General features: G+C 33.8%; 3 protein-coding genes across 7 annotated transcripts; 2 read left to right on the top strand and 1 right to left on the bottom strand.

Annotated features, from left to right (window-relative positions):
• Positions 1-2,021: 2,021 nt before the first annotated feature.
• Positions 2,022-4,170, top strand: LOC101268402 (ras-related protein Rab11A). Its single transcript, XM_004241160.5, has 3 exons — positions 2,022-2,195; positions 2,365-2,565; positions 3,338-4,170. The coding sequence occupies exons 2-3, from the start codon at positions 2,401-2,403 to the stop codon at positions 3,818-3,820; spliced, it is 648 nt and encodes a 215-aa protein (XP_004241208.1). The 5' UTR covers positions 2,022-2,195; positions 2,365-2,400; the 3' UTR covers positions 3,821-4,170.
• A 705-nt stretch (positions 4,171-4,875) lies between these two features.
• LOC101268691 (metal tolerance protein B) lies at positions 4,876-7,154 on the bottom strand. Its single transcript, XM_004241161.5, has 2 exons — positions 7,013-7,154; positions 4,876-6,054 (listed from the first exon to the last, which is right to left on the bottom strand). The coding sequence occupies exon 2, from the start codon at positions 6,052-6,054 to the stop codon at positions 4,912-4,914; it is 1,143 nt and encodes a 380-aa protein (XP_004241209.1). The 5' UTR covers positions 7,013-7,154; the 3' UTR covers positions 4,876-4,911.
• On the top strand, positions 7,086-15,061 carry LOC101243716 (serine/threonine-protein phosphatase PP1 isozyme 2). Of its 5 annotated transcripts, XR_011221533.1 has the most exons (6): positions 8,839-10,459; positions 11,810-12,369; positions 12,441-12,661; positions 13,439-13,538; positions 14,364-14,427; positions 14,635-15,061. XR_011221533.1 is itself a non-coding variant. In XM_069298847.1 (5 exons), the coding sequence occupies exons 2-4, from the start codon at positions 10,261-10,263 to the stop codon at positions 12,612-12,614; spliced, it is 933 nt and encodes a 310-aa protein (XP_069154948.1). In that variant the 5' UTR covers positions 7,086-7,213; positions 8,839-10,260; the 3' UTR covers positions 12,615-12,661; positions 14,635-15,061. The 5 variants fall into 5 exon arrangements, 1 of the variants encoding a protein (XP_069154948.1); XM_069298847.1 differs by lacking the exons at positions 13,439-13,538; positions 14,364-14,427 and adding an exon at positions 7,086-7,213; XR_742009.4 differs by lacking the exon at positions 13,439-13,538.
• The last annotated feature ends 12 nt before the right edge of the window (positions 15,062-15,073 follow it).

Raw genomic sequence — 15,073 nt, 5'->3', positions numbered from 1 at the left:
TACCCAAAAAAAAAAATTATAAATTTTTTTTTTCAGTTTTGTAAATTATTTTCTACTCTAGTAAAAATAAAAGATGTTCCTCAAAAACATTTTTCATTCATAAATTAAACACTAAGCTAGCGTTTGGCCATAGATATTCAAATATTTTTGGCAAATATTATTTGGATGAAAATTTGGGTGAAATTTTACCATGTGTTTGGCCATAGAATTTGAGAAACATATTTCATTTTTTTAAGAAATATGATTTATACACATAAGTTTCTAAAACTATCAAACTAACCATAAATTTGTATTACATAACACAATAGAAATCTCACGTAACAAGATTTATGACTTCCGCAACAAATCAACAAGAATCATTACAGTAAATATTCGTATAGTGAAAAGGTTTTGGTACAAATCATGATAATGAAAATACAACTAATATAAATTCGGGGAAAAAAGAGAAGAAAACAAAAGGAAATAAATATTGCAATCACTGAAGAACATATGTTTTCTCATCTGAAAGAGTTCAATCTATTCTTTAATATAATCTTCCCACATTTTATGAACAATCTCTTCTCGATGAGCTTATATTTTCGAATCAGACGATCGAGAAGATGAAGCGATGTTGTTACCCTGAGCCAGTAGTTCGTCACTTTCATCAACAAACATATCATCATTTTCATTTTCATTAAATATTTCATCACTACTTTGGTGTTCACGTAAAAAATTATGCAATACAGCGCAAGCAATTACTATTTTCACTTGCATGTCACATTCATAGTTGTTCATGCCTTGTCTTAGTATTCTTAATCTACTTTTTCATGTACCAAAAGTTCTTTCAATACATTGCACAGAGAAGTATGTTTATAGTTAAATAGCTCTTTTCCATTCTTAGGCTCTCTTTCACTTCCTCAGTAGTCCTGCAAATGATAGCGCATTCCAATGAATGGAGCTAAAAATCCTCTTGTGTTCCGTAGACCAACATCAACAACGTAATATTTATCTACCAAAATAAATAAATGCAATTTTCATGTTTTATTTAGTAGCTAGTTCATTAAGACTAATTATAATAAAGGAATGTATGAAATTAAAAGAATGCATGTAGAAGGGAGCTTTGGTTGGTGTCAATAAATATATTATTTTTGTAAAATAAAAAGTTAAGGGTAAAAATTGAATTTCTAAAACTTTCCAAATAATGAAATTTGGCCCAAATACTAGTTTTTTCTAGTATTTGGGAATTTGAAAAATTTGCCAAATAATAAAAAAGTGTATGGACAAACAAAATTTGCCAAGTTTTTTCCCAAGTTTTACTTGCAAAATTTATGGCCAAATGGGCCCTAAAAATCATTTCCAGAAAATATTTTCTACACACCAACCAAACATGAGAAAATAAGTCCAAAATCTACTTGTTTTCTAGGAAAACATTTTCCTTCATACCAAACACACCCTAAATGTAAAATACTTAATCCAAAATAATTTCTATTTTTACGCAAAGTGAATACTAATGTGACAAAAGAAAAGAATATCATCAATTTGTTTTATTATTCTAATATAGTAAATTAATTCAACAACATAAGTTATCTATCAATGAAATAATTTGTGACATCAATAAAATATAAATAATAAGATAAATAATTTCATGATCGCCTGATATCTCCAATCAAACACAAAATATAATAATCATAAGATTAATACTTTATACCTCCATTAAACGACTCCTTGAATTAGGAAGGAATACTTCAACATTAAACATTCACATCACAGCCCGCAGCCAGTCATTGCCAACGGAGTCTTTCCGCAAACAGCTCACCAAAACGTCGCCGTTATATTTAGCCTGAAAAAGACTATTTGATTCTTAGTTTTTGCAATAAATAAATAAAAGAATTATTTAAAAAATTGTGTGATAATAAGTCATTTTGTAAAATTGACATTTCAAAGTTAGATTCACTTAATATAAAAATAGAATTTTTTTTTAATTTAACTAAAAATTAAATCGTATAGCAATAAATATATTAAGGTGGTTATACAACTGTCTCGTTTGGACGGAGTATATATAGAAAAAATATGAATGATAATATAAGCAAAAAATAGTAGTGCGCACATTGGCCGTTTCAAAACTTCAACATTTCTCTTTTTCCAAATCATCCATTTTCTTCCTCAATCCTCTCCAGTTTCCTCTCCGGCCGACGCCGTTCCGATCTCTCCTTCCGGTAAGCTTTATATCTGCATATGATTACATTTTTCTCTATTTGAATATCAACATATACATATGCGTGAGAAAATAGCCTCTGTTTTTTGTTCACATAGCAGTTAGGTTTAGTCTGGATCCGATTAGATCAGGAATTTGTCGATCTGAAAAAGGTTTGTTCGTTTGTGTAGGTTTTGGGAGAGAAGAGAGAAGAGATCAAAGTGATCATGGCAAATAAAATGGATCACGAGTACGATTATTTGTTTAAGATCGTCGTGATTGGGGATTCTGGAGTGGGGAAATCAAACATTTTATCCAGGTTCACGAGAAATGAGTTTTGTTTGGAGTCCAAATCCACTATTGGCGTTGAGTTTGCCACCAGAACTCTTCAGGTTTGTATCAATTGAATGGTACAGTATAATTTTATTTGCATTCCTGTTAGCTTCAGGTACGGTGATTTTCTGATTTCTATTAGTTTAACCTTCAAGTTTTTATGAAGCATGAAATGATGAAAACTATGACAAATTGTTGAATGATTAATTTTAAGCTATCGGAATTACGCATTTCTGTGGTTTTGTAATGTGAATGTCATAGAGATAATTGTTACTATATGACTCATTAGTTGGTCCTTTCTCTCTTTTTCCATTGTAAGCAAAAAACAAACATCTTAGACATGGTCATCATCTAGTGAATGAACGCGTGCCAACAAAGTTTGATTCTTTGATAGCGTATAGATTCATTCATTATTTCAAGGTATGCACAAGGTACAATTGCATATATGTAGCTGGACCTTTGTATGGACATGCTTGTTATGAGTGAGGAAATTTTGGTAACTGTGGTTTTACATCTGAAGCATCATGGTTACGGATTGATCAGTCCCTGTGAGAGAAGTAGTACAATACTCTTATTTTCTTCTCTAGTAAAAGGGAAGATGTCTATATCTTATGGGATTTGAGTGTTCGAGTGGCGGTTATTGTGTCCTATAGGTCAAAAAGATTTTACACCATGAAGAACTAAATTTTGTAAGCCCTGTGGAACAATGAGGCAAATTGCTTTTGCCATCTGCAAGGTTCATTTCTTCTCATTGTTAAGGCATGGAAATGTGGGATGATACAAAAGTATTGTTCTTTTGACATCTCTCACTAATTCTACTTTATGATGCAGGTGGAGGGGAAGACAGTGAAGGCCCAGATATGGGACACTGCAGGGCAAGAAAGGTACCGGGCCATTACCAGTGCTTATTATCGAGGAGCAGTTGGTGCCCTCCTTGTCTATGACATAACTAAGAGGCAAACGTTTGACAATGTTCTGAGGTGGCTACGGGAATTGAGAGACCACGCAGACTCTAATATTGTAATCATAATGGCTGGAAACAAGTCTGACCTTAGGCATCTTAGAGCAGTCTCTGAGCAGGATGGTCAAGCTTTAGCTGAGAAGGAAGGGCTGTCATTTCTTGAGACGTCAGCATTGGAAGCTTTTAATGTTGATAAGGCGTTTCATACTATATTGACAGATATATACCAGATCATTAGCAAGAAGGCATTGGCAGCACAGGAAGCAGATAGCACTGCACTTCCTGGTCAGGGTACAACCATCAATGTCAGTGATACCTCCGCAAATGTGAAGAGAGGCTGCTGTTCCACTTGAGTTTATGTTTCAGAAAGGAAATAGAATTTATAGCAAGGCATAAACTTTTAATTTTCCCTTGTTTCTTTTCTTTTCTTCTATTTCCTTCATTCAGGGCAAGAGAGGCTAGTAGATTACATTCTTGATTGATAAAGAGCAGAGCTTGTTTCGTGTTAATATTGCCTAGTGGTTTAGGACTATCTATACTTCATATGATACACAGTTTACCCATTTACTTAAGAAAATTGTGGATACTGGTGATGTTGGCAAGATCAAATTAACTCTACTTGGTGGTACACATGAGTTGTAAATTCAATCAGAGTATGTTTCCTCGTGTTTCTGTTAATAAAGTTATGTCTGCTGTTCTGTGAGTGTTTCTTATGAATATGTCTTCTTTTTCTCACTATTGGTTTTGCTGAAATTTTGCTTCCAGTACAATATTCTGTGTCGGTATTTAAAGCAAGGAAACTTGAATATGATGTTCTTGGAAAGGAATAATGGAAATATTATCGTCAAGGAAGGGAAATGTGTTTAGTTTATTACGTGTTGTTGAAAATGACAAGAACAAGAACGTCAAAGTTGTTGAAAATGGGTAATTTGAAAATTTCAAATCACATGAGTGGAAATAAATTAGCCATTGATGCAAACATATCATGCATCATAGTAAACAAATTTACATCTATTTAGTCGCTTTGATTAGCAAGTTGCAAAGGAACAAAAATACCCCCGTATGTGGGAGAAGTTGACCAAGTCACATAGTGGACGGCTGACAACTTGGTTAAAAGGTGTGGCTTCTCAAAATTGCAAAAGGCACAACTTGGGAACTCCAGTTGATGATTAGTGCATCCTTATAATGGAAATAATATGAGAAAAATTTACAACTTTCATGTCTTGGACCTTAGAAAACTCAAAAGCACAGCAGAAATCTGGGGTAAAAGAACATCTAATTTCTCAAATTATGTTGGCAGTCATCACTCTAGCTAAGGGTTAACTAAAATAATTATGCTACCAAGAAAACAAAGACTATAAATATGAAGTACATTCACATCTAAGCTATACTCAACAAGAGAGAGATATAGAGAAAGAGAGATGAAGCAAGCAATATATACAATCTACAATGAACCTGGTTCAACTTGTATGGTTACATGATGAATTCTGTATGTGGTGTCACAATATTCCCTAACATTCTGAATAATTTCATAATGGTTGACTCCTGGCTCAGTTACAACGTGACAGGACAAAACAATTTTCCCTATAGTGATGGCCCAAACATGTAGGTCATGAACATCTTTTACTCCTGCTAAAGATTTTAGGCCATTCTCGAGTTGAACGATATCAACTTCCTTTGGTGTCCTCTCCATCAATAAGGAAAAGATAGTCTTAAGCATGGGTACAGTAGTACTAAGAGCAAAGATTGAGAAAAAAATAGTACAGAGAAGATCAACCACCAACCATTCTGGTTTGTACCACATAATAGCTCCAGCAATCATCACACCAACAGATTGTATCAAATCAGATATAACATGCAGGTAAGCCCCTTCAATATTTATGTTTGATGGTTTGCTGCAACTATGGCATGATGCTACCAGTTTCGAGCTCTCTTCTTCATTTCTTGGATGCAATTCTTGCATTTCATGATCATGATTGTGATCATGACCGTGACCATGGTCATGATCCTTGCAAGGACTAAATGAATGGCTATGGAGAGAATGATCATGTCCAAGCCACACAACTGAAATGAAGTTTATTATGAGACCAAATGCAGCAATAGCAAACATAAGCTTCCCATTCACTTTGGCGTTAGTATGAAACATTCTCTCAGTTGCTTCATAAATCAAAAAACCAGAGATGAGCCATATCAGCTGTACAGAAATAAGGGCTCCTAAAACTTCAAGTCGGTGATATCCAAAAGAGTGTTCTTTGGTTGCATCCCAGCCAGACACCCAAACAGCAAAAAGCGAAATAGAAAATCCAACAACATCACTAAGCAAGTGAGCTGCATCAGTTAGAACCGCAAGACTGTGGGCTTTCACCCCTCCAATGGTTTCCACTGCCATGACCATAACATAAAAGATTATGAGCCCACAAAGTTTCATACTTGACTTTGACCTTTGTCTTGAATCCAACAGACTGTGCTCTTGCTCTGAGAAGGAGCAGATAGGATTGCAAGAAAAATGAGCACGATTACAGTTGCCATTGCATTTAGCTCCCTGCAACTGCTTCATTTCAGACATGGAATCCTCTTGTTGCTCCATCTGTGTCAATATGGATTATTGTTAGCCAACTGTTCAAATGAATTACAAATGTGTAGAATTGCAGCATTTGAGTTAAAAGTGAATTGACGGGTACACTTCCAACTCCCAAGGCTGCTTCAGTGACATATATCAAGGTGATTGTGGAGTAGAATTGCACCCAGAATTGCATGGATCAGTATACCGTTATAAGATGTCAACAGCAAGAATAAGGAAACAAAACAGTAGATGGTAATACCTAGTTAATTTGTAAGTCAACCCAATGAGCTGTAAATCTAAACAGTTAGTCCTAGTTTGAAATGTACTCAAGAAAAGTTAATGCAGCATAATGGTCTGTACACTTCATTCTATAGGTTCTATGGTATACATACATGTTTCACCAACATTTTTGAAGTGTGTCCTACATCATTATTAAGCTTGTAATATCTAAATTCACATCAATATCAGATTCACATCATGCACCCAAGGATATGGCGTAGAGGTCTCAGTAGAAGACAAAACACTAGATAATTCTCCCTTATCTATTCTAGCCTTGGTGGGATATGATCTCACGGTAAGCAAAAAAATAAATATCAGATTCACATGGCTCCCAATTTGAACTGAAATCAGCCATCATAAAACTGATATTGAAGGAGTCAAAATGCTCTCAACTCTAACTTGTTTAAAAGTCTTTCAATCAGATCTTCAACTCATATTTGATATAACTCATCATTCGAACTCCATTTCTTCTGAAGTTTTATGGCTGTTACACTATTCATTAGTCCCAGAACAGGGGAGTCAAATTTTTTTAAAAAACAAAAATCGTGTTTAATTATAGATACCCAAAAAAAAACATTATTCCAATCACGGGTGAATGTTTGAAACTCCGAATAACCAATACTAAAATTACAGAGAAGAGAAACAACAACTAACAAAAAGATGGCAAAAGCAAATTTGCAACGGATTTATAAATTCTTTTTACCTGGATTCAGATGCAATATAAAAGCCGGCAGGGGAAGCTAGGGCTTGTAGCTGTAAAAGAATAAAATGAGAAAAAATTGAATAACCATTGTTGTATATAGGAGTTGCAGAGGCGGAGTCAGAGGCCAATCATTAAGGCGCTGAATGGGCACACCAAATTTGATTCTGACGGAAGAAGAATCAGGGTGGCCGGAAAGGAAAGGTAAGAGGCCACCAACATTTGTTTTTCATTATTCTCAAATTGTTCTGATATATATAATTATTTTTAATTTTCTTTTACTATTTATATAATCTCTCTGTTTTCTCGAGATATTAATACAAATTGATTAAAAAAAATTATATCGAGAAAAAAGCTAAGTCAGAATGAGAGATTTTTCTCCATATATATACATGTTACTCTTATTTAGGTTTTATCCTATGAAATTGAATCGTATGCATATTATTAATATTAATTTTCATCAAACGAATAATTTAAATATTTAATTTTACTTCAAATCTATGAATATAAATTTTAATTAAAAATAACTAAAGATTAATACTACATTCGTATAATTAAAAGATACTTTTTGCATGATGTTAAAAAATTAGATGATGAGTTGATGACACAAATTTAAAGATAGAATATTTTTGGTAGATACTTTATTATCTACATTTACTAAAATGACTTTTTAATTATTTACTGCATCATGGTATACAGTTAATGTAGTCTATTTCTTTTATTTGTTGAAGTTAAATTTATGAAATATAAATTGTGATATGTAGTAATTTTAATTTGGGGCCTCACCATTTTTGTGATCTCAATTGTTTTTAGTTTTATCTGTTTCTCAATTCACAAAATTCTTTTTCTTTTTTAATGGGAGACAGGAAGGGTAAAATAATAATAATATAAAAATATATTTAATGTAACAGAAAAAATAATTTTAATAAATAATATGATAGTTCGATTTTAATATTTTAAAATTTTTATTTTAATAAAAGTATGATACATGATATAATGATGAGTAATAATTTAGTAGATAACAAATTTGATGAATAATGATTATGTCAATCATCACAAGTGACAAACTTAATCGGTAGCAACATAACACTATTTGTTGGTTCAATTAAAATAAAATCTTGTAGTAAAAATATTAAAACGATTTCTATGTTATCTTTTTTATTTATTTCATTTAATTGGTTTATATCAACCTAGTGCTTTTTTGACTTTGAAAAAAAAATCTCATTTTTTCTATCAATTTATTGTTCTTTTATATACGTTTCCATTATAAAAAATGATAGTAATTAAAATTTATTTTTAAAAATAAAAAATTGACTCATGGAACAATGAATTATTTCCGCATTGGGGACTAACATATTTTAATGTCTAATTAGATCAATTCTCTACTAGGGTTTCTAGATTAGAATATTTATTAACTCAACAATGTGATATCAGACATTATATATCTACTGTACGTACTTAATACACATATAATACTTATGGTCATAATAATAGCTATGTACATATACACACTTTATGCATGTATTTACTAATTTTAAATAAAAAATACTTATTTAATTCGATGATAATAATTCTCATTCGATTGATCTATTAATAATTAAGAATTTACCTTGTAGATCTAATAACAATTTTTACATGTTGCTTTTAATCTAACAAGATTCTCAAGCATCATATATTTTTTTAGCATAAATTACTTTGATATGATTATTAAGAGATTAAAAGTAAATTTATTTTGATTAAGTCATTTGACTACGGGAAGGTGAACTTTGTAAAAGCATTTATTTGATAGGAAAGAATAGGACTTCTGACTCTAAGCCTACCCTATTCAGAATTTTCAGCTATTGATGTTATCCTCTTAGTTCCCAAGGGTGGAGATGATGAGTCGGTCCATGAATTTTCCTTCATTTTCTCTTGTCGCATTTCGCTTAAAGGATTGAAGGGAGATAGTGCATCAAGGTATTCGCAAGGGCTAACTTGATCCTCTTTATCGTAGTATAGTCTTTTAGTGACACGTTTCAGTTCTCTTCCCTGTAACTTAGAAAAACTGAGTCACCGATTCAGGTACAATATACTATCATTACCGCCTGGACAATTAGACAACCAATCCGTAATCACAACGAGCTCAATCAAGCATTATATCAAAACTATTCCAATACTTCTCTAATCTTTTCTTTTGTCATACTATTAATTATAAGCAAATATTAATATAGGAATGTTCGACTCGTGACCATTTCTGACCCAATAATATTACACAAAAAAGATATTAATGAAACTATTAGTAGCTACATTTGGCATCAATGCAAGTTATTGCTTAACGCCGGTGATTCCTAAAAAAAGTGATTGAATTCAAAACGTCTCTTTTTAAAGCATGTCTTACCAACAGATCTGCTACACCATTAATTTCCCTATAAGAGTGCTCCACGACAACACTAATTAGCTGGTGGAGGAGCCACCTGCAATCATGTAAAATGTGAGAAAAAGTAACGTAAGTATGTGCAAAAGAGTAATAATATATATCTTGAGCGTCAATCTCAGCTATGAACACGTAATATAACACTCTAGAACAAGTATAAGTCCATTGAAATATGCAAGTAGTTAAGCTATAACGCCATTAATAGCAACACTAGAGTTCATGAATCCTAAAATTCAATGACACACACAATTCTAATCTCAAATATTCAGAGTATTAAAATATTAATGTGAAGCTTTATGTCAATCAAGCAATTGAATACTATCTTATTAAAGTTTTTAAATGAATACTTTAAGGATGATATATTTGTTCAAAATTTGAAAAAATGAAGTAACATTTGATGTCAGAACCAAGCTTTATATATATATATATATATATTGATTTCGACCCGCAAAGTCTCAATTTTTCGATAAAATATTACCCAAACGCCAATTCAAGTGAAAAGGAAACCCTAGATTTTGATTTATAGTAGCAAAATTGACAAAGAGCCACACGAGGGAGGGTCAAGGGCTGCACAAGTTACATCGACTCCGACATCGGAGTTTGCAGCCCTCTCCGCCTCCAAAAATATCTCACTCTTCTTTATCCCACCAATTATTTCACATCATCATCTAACCCCCACCCCCAGATTACCATAAAAATCAAACCTTTATGGATTCTTGGGAAAAACTGTGACCCCATTTTATTGTTTTTCCATTTCAGTATTTTCTTGGCTTTTTAGGTTTTATTTAGGGTATTATTGAGACCCCCAAGTAGGAAAAAAGGAGAAGGAGAAAGGGAGATGGCTCAAAATGGGCAGGGGATAGAACCTGCGGTTCTTGATGACATAATTAACAGGCTATTGGAGTTTAGGAATGCAAGAACTGTTAGACAGGTTCAGCTTTCAGAGGCTGAGATTCGTTCTCTCTGTACTGCTGCAAGAGCAATCTTTCTTCAGCAGCCCAATCTTTTGGAGCTTGAAGCCCCTATCAAGATCTGTGGTAATTTTTTTTTCTTAACCTTCTTGTTTTACTTTGTTGGCACAGATGAATCATTATTACATGCATGTTCATATTTGCATTTGAGTTTGTGAAACCTCTGCTAGTTGTAAGGGTTGAAGACCTTTAAATTGTCTAGTGACTGTTATTCCGCGCGGTTAAATGTGAAAATTAGTTTCTTTGACCTGAATGAAACTTGTGGGGTATTGGCGAGGGTCTTCTCAGTTCTTAGAGCATGTGTGATAGCAGGAGAAGATGAAAAGCTGTTTGTTCATTTTGAATAGTTTTTTTTTCCAAAAAGTTTGAAAGTTTGCCCCCCAAGGCATAGCTCTAGTGGCATAAGGTGGAGGAAGCGAAACCCAGTATTTATGTGGAGAAGGATAGAAGGGTGGGCCCATTATCCACTGATTTTAGAAGGCTGTGATTAGTCCAAAGGGCGGGGTCACTGACAGATTTCTCGGTAATAAAAAAAGTTTTAAAGGTTGATTGCACAGTCGCCCACTATGTAGCTTGTCATTTTAATATAAATACGGGATGTATTTGTAATATGGTATACTCGTGGGATACAGTTGAATAGTGTATCTGCTGTTGGATATCATTGCTATGATATGTCACATGACAGAGCCCTGCTCCTAATGCCTATCTTTTTGCCTTTAGTATGTAACACGGCTAAAGAAAGAGATTGCTGAAAGAGCGATTTACTTGAAAGACAGTAGGAAAGTGAACAGATGTAGAAACATGGTTCAGAAAATTTGCAATTAGGCTTTCTTTGCTTGAGGCTTTGGGATAGAGAGTACCCTTCCTAGAGGGTGGCTCATCATCCTAAAGTGATCTCTAAGTGTAAATTTTTGGTTGTTCATGGTAATTCTTCACGGTTTACCAAAAAAAAAGGTAGCATGGCTCTTTGTTTGTTTAGCTATAATTTGATAAGATTACAAGGCTCTCGATTAATCTGTTAGGCTGTAGTTCAATAGGATGTGTTAGAAAAGATAGAGTAGAGTCCTTGCGTTTCCTGGAGATTGTTCTTCTATTCTTGAAAGAGTGAGAATTTAGTCTCTCGATATCTTTTCTTGTTGTGCTTGTTGAATTGCTTCGTTATTTAGACTTCCCTTGAGATTATGTTGTCATTATTATAATATTTTCTTATATTGTTTCTATCTTTCATATCTATTATCAGGAAGTTTGTTTATTTCATAACAAGATCTTTTCCTTACCTGTTCACCTCTTCAGTAGATCCATTTCACTTTTCTGTTTCTTTGTTAGGGGATGGTTGGTTGGGGCAATCTGTCATAATCAATCTTTGTATTTGGTCAAACTAATTAGCCTATCTCTTCCTTTTTTTCTGGATTCTAGGTGATATTCATGGACAGTATGGTGATCTTCTGAGGCTTTTTGAATATGGTGGATTCCCACCCCAGTCCAATTATTTGTTTTTAGGGGACTATGTGGATCGTGGCAAACAGAGTTTGGAGACTATATGCCTTCTACTTGCTTACAAAATTAAGTACCCAGAGAACTTCTTTCTGTTAAGAGGGAATCATGAGTGTGCTTCTATTAACCGGATATATGGATTTTATGATGAATGTAAGCGCCGATTCAATGTGAGGCTGTGGAAAGTCTTCACTGATTGTTTCAACTGTCTTCCCGTGGCAGCTCTTATAGATGATAAAATACTTTGCATGCATGGTGGTCTTTCTCCTGATCTAACAGACATGGATCTGATACGAAATTTACCTCGTCCTACAGATGTTCCAGATTCCGGTTTGCTTTGTGATTTACTTTGGTCAGATCCTAGTAGGGAAGTTAAAGGTTGGGGAATGAATGACAGGGGCGTCTCATATACCTTTGGTCCTGATAAAGTGGCAGAGTTCTTGATGCAACATGATATGGACCTTGTTTGTCGTGCCCATCAGGTACTTCTGTTTGATTTGTGGTTTTCTCTTTTTCTAGTATTGAGTTATTTACTAGGATATTTCTTACCTAGGTTGTGGAGGACGGCTATGAATTTTTTGCTGAAAGGCAGCTAGTTACAGTATTTTCTGCACCAAACTACTGTGGGGAATTTGATAATGCTGGTGCAATGATGAGTGTGGATGAAAATCTGATGTGCTCTTTCCAGATTTTGAAGCCAGCAGATAGGAAACCTCGGTTCTTGTGAAGCAAAAGGTCATAGCTTATGTATGTGCTCTCCCGGTGGAACCTAAGGTTTGTGTACGTGCCGCTTTGTCATTTATTCCATGACAATTCCAACTTGATTCTCTGCAATGATATTGTGAATCAACCTCTGTTTTGGATTGATCTTTTTTATGTGCCATAAAACTAAATGCCTATGCTGATATCATGGTATCCATACATATGAGGGTTGCAAAGAGGTCTGCCATGCATTTCCCCTTTTTTCTAAAAGATATGTTTATGGGTTGCGCTGGTCAATTCCCAAACCCTTCCAAACAGATTGTATGTTAGTTGTTGATATAATTTGCTTTGTAGTTCATTCATATTGACTATTCTTTAGCTGGCGAAGTCCATCTGTTTTAAGACCTAAATCTTAACCGTGTGTAGTGACACCATTTATGTGGCTTGGTTTACTGTCATTAGTACCTAAAGCTTAACTAAACGTAGTGATTGTATTTAGTATCATAATGTTGTTCTGCACTTTTCACACTTCATATTCCAGCAATCCTTGGTTGTTCTGCATTTTACACACTTCATATTCCAGCAATCCTTTTAAACGTATCTTTATCAATACCAACACTTCTTTCTGCTCATCTCCTTGCAAGTCAAGATAGAATGCTACTCCCTCAATATCAACAAAGTTACTGAAATAGTTTTCTAGTGGTATGATATCCTCTATCATTGGTTTACGAATAACCACATTTTTTAATGATAAAGTGCTCATATTTCTTTTTCCTAATTTCATATCCAACCTTCATTGGTTCAACATGTGACTGATCGTGTGCTTTAACTCCCCTAAATCTTTTCTAGGGTCTTATGCGAGGAGAATTTTGCGATGAAAATTTTATCTTTTCCCTTTCCTTTCAGAACGCTCTTTTAACAAAAAGCAGATAAACACTCTAAAAACCAGGTAATTATTAAAAACACTTCAAAATACTTGAATAAAAATTGTGTTGAGCGTTGGGAAATTTAGAAGTTATGCTTCAAAGTGATCTCTTTCCTTTCTCATTTCGTTATCTCCCTATCATATTTTGGAGTGCACTATGTTGTCTCGCATAATCATACGTTTATCCTTCTCTATTACTTCCTTGATTAAACTGAATTTTAAGTTACCAACCATCTATTTGTAGAACTTATATGATTATGTAAAATGACACATAATATGTCAAAGATTGTTGGCTGAGCTGTCAAGCTTCTCCGTGGATGAGAACTTTTATGTCCTTTTCCTAAAATTGCAGTTGATTTGTTGATTTTGTTTATAAGCAAAACCTATGGACCACCTCCTTTCTCAACATAAATTCCGGGCTTAGTTTACATAGTGAGTCTTAATTTTTCATCAATTGAACTTAATGCATTACTTTGTTAGCAATATTTATGTTGTAGTACTGTTCTCTTCTAGATAGCATCCGTGGGCAGGCTCACTCCATAGTGCCCAGTGACTTCACTCAAGTGTTTGTCCTGCCTGTGCTACTCCAAGTTTCAGGGCGCGTCTCAACCGTCCTATATCAACGCTACCTTCTTGAAATACTAATTCTTAGATACCGTCCTTTATCAACACTACCTTTTTAAAATGCTTAATTCTTTGTGAAGTCAATCTCACATAACTATATTATTACAGCAAGAGAAGTTTCTAATTCAAATTCCTCTTCATTTTACGTAATCTCTCTAGAAATGATGCTTTACCATGCCAGTGAAATCATGGATTAAAATTTAAATCGATGGTTTATTTCGTTAGGTCTATATTGAGGTGTACTTTTGTATTGTTGATCACTTCATCCTTGAGCATGACTATTTCTCAGGTATTTTATTTTATTTAAGTCGTAAGGGTTTGTTCTTTTTTCAGTAATGTGAATATTGTACGGTGTGCTCCTGTTTGCGTTATATGAGCAAAATATTCTTAATTTTCATTCCCTTGATTTGCCACCTCTTCAGCCCATCAAAACATTTTTCCAGCTTTTGCATAGATGTATGCTCAAAATTTTCTGTAATTTGGTTATTTTTCGCAGAAATTCCTTATGTGCTGGGAAAAGAGCAGTTGAAGATGCTGGCTTCTGTAATGTTTGTCATACAAGCATGCTTTCCAATGGGAAAGCAGTTGGTGGTTCAGTACAAGGACCATGAAGATTGACATTAACTGTACTAGTTTGAATACTTTTCCTCTGTTTTTCCTTGGTGGGTCGTTTATCCTTTTTTATATTTGCTCGTGCAATCTATGATTTGACGTGTACATACATTCTCTTTGTAATCTCAGTTTCAATTTTTCTAGTTTACTCCTAATTACTATATTGTAATCCGAATGGTTTGCTAGTTTCTACTTTCACTGTCTTCATGAAATGATGGGTTTTTTGAGAAAAAATTGTTTTACTGATTACTTCTAATTATACGGCCAACAAAAAAGGAAATATAATAGACGGTTACTTGCACCATAGTTTATAATATGTAGAT

The sequence above is a fragment of the Solanum lycopersicum genome, chromosome 6 (genome assembly GCF_036512215.1).
Source record: "Solanum lycopersicum chromosome 6, SLM_r2.1".
Classification (NCBI taxonomy): domain Eukaryota; kingdom Viridiplantae; phylum Streptophyta; class Magnoliopsida; order Solanales; family Solanaceae; genus Solanum; species Solanum lycopersicum.
This window is presented reverse-complemented; position numbering and strand designations above follow the sequence as displayed.

Excerpts from the sequence above, each read along its gene's own strand:
- LOC101268402 (XM_004241160.5), top strand. The coding sequence starts at position 2,401 with ATGGCAAATAAAATGGATCACGAGTACGATTATTTGTTTAAGATCGTC. Across the intron at positions 2,566-3,337 it reads TTGCCACCAGAACTCTTCAG|GTGGAGGGGAAGACAGTGAA; the intron begins GTTTGTATCAAT and ends TTTATGATGCAG.
- LOC101268691 (XM_004241161.5), bottom strand. The coding sequence starts at position 6,054 with ATGGAGCAACAAGAGGATTCCATGTCTGAAATGAAGCAGTTGCAGGGA.
- LOC101243716 (XM_069298847.1), top strand. The coding sequence starts at position 10,261 with ATGGCTCAAAATGGGCAGGGGATAGAACCTGCGGTTCTTGATGACATA. Across the intron at positions 10,460-11,809 it reads AGCCCCTATCAAGATCTGTG|GTGATATTCATGGACAGTAT; the intron begins GTAATTTTTTTT and ends TCTGGATTCTAG. Across the intron at positions 12,370-12,440 it reads TTGTTTGTCGTGCCCATCAG|GTTGTGGAGGACGGCTATGA; the intron begins GTACTTCTGTTT and ends TTTCTTACCTAG.